At 39.3% G+C, this 5904-nt stretch overlaps 1 protein-coding gene across 1 annotated transcript; it reads right to left on the bottom strand.

Moving 5' to 3' along the window:
* Positions 1–1463: 1463 nt before the first annotated feature.
* Positions 1464–2396, bottom strand: LOC140531209 (olfactory receptor-like protein OLF3). The gene has a single exon (XM_072650275.1). The coding sequence runs from the start codon at positions 2394–2396 to the stop codon at positions 1464–1466; it is 933 nt and encodes a 310-aa protein (XP_072506376.1).
* Positions 2397–5904: the final 3508 nt, after the last annotated feature.

The following is a 5904-nucleotide window of genomic DNA, read 5'->3' as shown; positions in this document are numbered from 1 at the left end:
AGTGTTGTATGGATCAAATGGCATAGTGGGTGTGAAACCACATAGTGCACTGTATAATTCAATACACAGATAAAACATTTTTTGAAAAAACCTCAGACAAGACAGGGACCTAGGAAAAGTGGAGAACTCAACCTTACGGAAGGTCAATTTTAGGAAGTGAACATAGGATCCTTTCAGAATGGGCTTTGTCTACTCATCTATGGATAGTGAAGATCTTGTCAAGAAAAGCCAAAGACAATAAAGACTGTGCTTAAAATCACCACCAGCCTCAGGAGGTCTCAGGTCATTATAACCATGGTACAAGAACATGGAGACAGAGTTATGCACTGGAATGTGTGTCTCACATTGACACCAGCAACAAAAACTCTCCTCTCCTCTCTTTCCAGGAGACGTTCTCCATCAGATGGAAACATCATCATTGAAAGTTGTCTTATATGGATGAGAGCTTCTTTATCCTGAATGCTCTGGAATCAAGGAGGGAGTTATCACTTGAAGCTTTCTGTGTCCATCTGTTTCACCCATATATATGCGTATTTGACCATCCATTAGGCATACCCTAAGAATTTGTACATTCTATTTTATTGAAAGTTTCTGCTCCTTTAACCTTGATATTTGTTCAGCACTGGGTTTCAGTGTTTGGCAGTGGGATGTAGTAGATAATAAACATGCATGCTGATTTATTGGAAAAGAAGTGTGGCATTATGGAAAGAATACAAGACTTAGATTCATGGACTGTTTTGGTCCTTTACTAATTGTGTGACCTTAAAAAAGTCACCAGACCTTTTTGAGCTCATTTTCTCATCTAAAAACTGGGGATAATAATACTTCCTTTATCTACTTCAAAGAATTGTTGTAAGGATAAAAAGAGATTTTTTGTATATATACATAAATGTATGTATATATTTCTACACACATATAAACATAATACATATACCCATACCTCATAACATTATACCATGGGCATATCAGACGTGGAGACCATAGTGAGGTAGGAGATAGGAGTCTTAAGGTACTTCATCATTTTCATCTGGGTGACGTGGTTGTAAAGGATAGCTACTATGATGTGGGTACAGAAAAGGGATAATGCATGTAAATAAATTTATCATTACTGACCTGAAAACAGTTTGAGATCAGATGATGCCTAGATGTAGGGCTGGGACGGACCTCAGACATCATTTGGTCCAATTCCCTTATTTTACAGCTGAAGAGTCTGAAGCATAGGGAGGTTAAGCAGTTTACTCAAGGTCATATGGGTAGATTTTTTCATCAAAACATGGTAGGCTCTTTGCCATGATGCCAGGACACTCAGCAAAGTGTCAAAGGTCATTATTGCCATACTCTAAGTACCCACAGTGCAGATTCCCAGTACCTTCCCTTCCTTCCATAGGTCACCTTGAGTCCATACCCTATTGTAGATTGGGAATTCCTCTCTCCTTTGTATAGCAATAACCTTTTTCCCTTCCTCAGGCTGAGCTCTTTGCTATCAGTTTTCTCAGTGCAGCTTTCATTTCCTTGTTTCTGAGGCTGTAAATCAGGGGGTTGAGCATGGGGGTTACCACAGCATAGAACAGCACTATCATTTTGTCCTGCTCAGCTGAGGCACTGGAACGGGGCTGCATATAGGTGAAGAGGGCCATTCCATAAGACATGGAAACCACAGTGAGGTGGGAGGTGCATGTTCCAAAGGCTTTACGACGTCCCTGGGTGGAATGAATATGTAGGATAGCTGCCACAATGTGGGCATAGGAGAGGGAAACCAGGCAGCAGGGTACCAGTAGCACTATGATACTAGAAACTAAAATAATAATCTGATTAAAGGTGATATCTATACAGGCCAGCCTCACTATGGCCAAGGTCTCACAGGCCACATGGTTTAAAACATTGTGTCCACATGTGGGGAGTCTCATTGTGATTGCTGTCTCCACTGCTGAATTGGCCAGGCCAATAAGCCAGGAGACTAAGGCTAGGCCCACATACATTCCTCGGTGCATAACCATCACATACTGCAAAGGGTCACAGACTGCCACATAGCGATCATAAGCCATTGCTGCCAATAGTAGAAACTCAATTCCACCTAATGCCAAAGAGAAGAAGAGCTGGGTTGTACATCGGGTGTAGGAGATAGTCTTTTGTGCCATGAGAAAATGTGCTAGCATCTGTGGGACCCCACTAGTTGTGTAACAGATGTCAACAATGGAGAGATTACAGAGGAAGAAGTACATTGGGGAGTGCAGTCGGGCATCCAGCCAGATCAGAAGGATGATTAGCCCATTGCCCAGCAAGGTCATCAAATAGGTGACTCCAAAGAGCACAAAGAGCCCAATTTGAGTCTGCTTGTCAGTGGAGAGTCCCAACAAGATGAACTCATTGACCCAGGTCATGTTATCACCCTCCATGGAATAGGGAAGGCCAGGCTGCCAGAAAAGGAGAAGCAATAGCAAAATACCACTGAGCATAGCATTTGAGGGTTTCTGCTTCAGTTTACCAAACTGAATAGGATTCTATTCTAGGCGCCAAGTTGAAATTCTTGACCTGGGTTTGAAGGGGAAGATCTTGGTTGACTCCACCAATGTTAATGTGTGATGAAAGTGGACCATTTTTCAGATTGGTAACTATAGTTATGTCTCTAGTTTTTCAAACTATGTTATTTAATTTGCAAAAATTCATATTTCTTTGATTATTTAAAGAAGAAATTAATAAAGTTCAATGCCCTAGTGTTTCACTTGTACTGAAAACATTTGGAATACTTAGTCACAGCCAAAGTTAGTGATGAGAGAAAAATCTAAGCTCTGAGGAGTAATGGTGGCCAGTCTTTTTAGGCTTTCATTGTGAAGATCAATCCTCTCACTGCTAAGACCTGGGGCCACTGGACAGAAAACTTCTTTCTTTGTTTTAGTTTTTGCTGACTTGTTCACCAAGAACAAACTGATCTAAGCAGTATACCAGTATTTATTAGATGTGTAATTGTACTGATCATTTCCAACTAAAAACAATTTCGTATTCTATAATTCTAAAAGTTGCTCCATTAGAGAGGCATTATGATATAGTGAAAAAAAAATTGGTATCTATGTTCTCTTCCCACTCTCATTCTCTCTAGTTCCATAGTACTACTACCTAACCTTGATTTCCTTATCCATTATTTTTTTTTACCTTCCTATCTGGTTAGCATCAAAGAAGTAGATGCAATTAATGCTCATTATTTGGATGGAGATTGAAAAGAGGAAATTCATATTGATGACATCAGCAGTAGCAGGAAGATCTGGGGAATCACAGAAATGTTCAAAGGGACCTCCAGGTCATCTTATTCCATGACCAAATAAGAATTCCCTCTAAACCATTCTTGACAAGTGACCATTCCTCCTTTACTTGAAGACCTCAAATGAGAGGGAACTCAGTGCCTCCCAATTTAGATCATTCCTCTTTTGGATAGCTTTTATTATTAGGAAAATTTATCTGACAACCAGTAACTTCTACTCATTCTTCCTAGTACTGCCATCTGGGATCAAAAAGAACAAGTTTAAGCTCTTTGTTTTTCAGCAGCTCTTAAAATACCTGAAAACAGCTATTTTTGAGATGTTTTCCCTATTAAGTCTTCTCTTCTGGAGGCTAACTGCTCTCACTTCCTTTAAGCAATCTTTATATTGGAGTATTTTGAGGCCTCCCCACCTCTAACATTAATTTGTTAGTGTTATTTGTGTAACCTAAAGTAAGATTACTTATCCTTCCTCTGATGTTTCCTCATTAGCATGTTAAATGAGGGGGCTGGACTAGAGCTCTCTGAGATCCCTCCCTGCTCTGAATCTATGACCCTGTGACCCTTTGCCATTCTTCTTCTCCTCCCCTGAATATTTTCTAGCTTGTTGATGTCCTTAAATGGGGCACCCAGAACTGAATACTGTCCTTGAGATGTGATCTGACTGTTATGGGCTCTTGCACCTAGACATGGGCTCTGTGTTTCTCAATACAGTTTAAAACTGCATGAGTTTGTTGACTGCCACATCACACTGGTGATTTGTATTGGGTCTGTAGATCACTAAAAATCTCAGTTAGTTTTCATAATATTGTTTAGCCTTTCCTACCCCTCTCTTGTATTTTGGAAATTGACATTTTGAAACCCTAAGAACAATTTATCCCTATTAAATTCCTTTTTACTTGATTCTGTCCAGTATTCTAGCCTTGTCTTTTTGATGGTCATCCACTGTTTTAAATATGTCTTCTTTTATGTAATCTGTCGATTTAATATGCATACCCACTATTTCTATAACCAAATCATCGATAAAAATATAAATAAGAAGATGTTAATCATTGAGCATCTATGAAGGTGACATTGAACTATGAAAAACTATTCAGTGGGTCAACCCATTTAATCAGCTGCAGATAACCCAACTGTATAAATGTCTTACCCATATCTCTTGTCTTTTCCCTAAGAATAGCATGAGACTTTGCCAAATGTTATGCTAACATTTAAGCAGACTATGTATAGCATTTCTCTCATTTATTAGTCTAATAATCCTGTCAAGAAAGCAAGTGAGGTTAGATTGGAATGAATTGTAAAGATTTTTTTGTAGTCAGTGGCATTTGGATAGGGGATCATCTATCCTTAGAGGAAGACTAGGGAATGAATGGTGAAGCTAGATGAGATTTGAGCTGTATTATCCTACCTAAACATATTTTGTAGTTGTGAAAAAGGTAGAAAATAGGCAAGTAATTCCTTGCCCTTTGCTCATTCAGAAATACATTACCTGAGACAAAGAAGCATGGAATTTGGTGCCAAACAATGGATCTTGGGAGTCTATGTTTCAGAATTGAAACTAATTCCATCAGCCACATTTTGGATTGTTTTCCTTTTGTTCAGTTGTGTCTGACATTAGATGACTCCATGGACTTTGTCTGTGGGCTTTACTTGGTAAAGATACTGAATTGGTTTGCTATTTTCTTTTCCAGTGTAACCCCATTTTATAGATGAGAAACTGAGGTCATTGGAGTTATGTGACTTGTCCAAGGTCACATAACTAGTAAGTGTCTGAGGCCAGATTTGAACTCAGATCTTCCTGACTCCAGGTCTGGTGCCTTATCTAATGCATCATCTAGCTGCCCAGACATGTTGGATTAGGAGACATCATATTCACTGCAACAAAACTCATTGAGGTTCTTTGTTCAAAGTGCCTGAATATCCCTTGTGGCTGAAAGCTAGTGGAACTGAGGCTGAGGTAGAGATGCTTAATGAATTTTTGAGATGAGAAGAGTTGAATTGAATTGTGGGGCTCCCTTCATTCTGTAATAAAAATTTATTCATTATGTAAGAAGCGGGAGAAGTTGAATACTCTAGCCAGGTCCCATTCTTACCTAGCATCATAATAATCTATATGTTTCTTTGGGACAAGAATTCTATTTTCTGTACTATTCCTTTCTGATTCTAGAAGAATCTATGCCTCTTAGTCACTTCGTCAGTGATTTATAGATTGGTTGATTGGTATGGTTCAGGGGAGAAATCTGAAGAGACAGTAATGGAAGGGCAGTGGGAAATATTAGGGTAGTTCCTACTGCTCCTATCTGGGTCAATATCCCATTCTCTTCCCACCTTCATCCATTGTTACCTTCCCCTCAGTATCTCACCTGATCTCAGCAACTAACCTTGAAGAGCAGACAAGTTTTCACAGGAGGGGTCATACTTCTTAAAGTTCTTAAAGTAGATGTCTTCTTCTTCAGTTCCTGAAGATTTATTTTTGTGTTTTGTGCCTTTCATGATAGGTAACTTCTCCAGAGCTGAATCCCTTGAGGGCAATTATTCTGTCCTGATGCCTTCTTTTTTTCTTTTTTCCCTTCTATTCTTCCACAACAGCTACTTCTCTGCACTCATAGCTTCCCCTCCTCCAAATTCTCTGTGGAATAAACAAGTTGAAA

The sequence above is a fragment of the Notamacropus eugenii genome, chromosome 3 (genome assembly GCF_028372415.1).
Source record: "Notamacropus eugenii isolate mMacEug1 chromosome 3, mMacEug1.pri_v2, whole genome shotgun sequence".
In the NCBI taxonomy this organism is placed as follows: domain Eukaryota; kingdom Metazoa; phylum Chordata; class Mammalia; order Diprotodontia; family Macropodidae; genus Notamacropus; species Notamacropus eugenii.
This window is presented reverse-complemented; position numbering and strand designations above follow the sequence as displayed.

Excerpts from the sequence above, each read along its gene's own strand:
- LOC140531209 (XM_072650275.1), bottom strand. The coding sequence starts at position 2,396 with ATGGAGGGTGATAACATGACCTGGGTCAATGAGTTCATCTTGTTGGGA.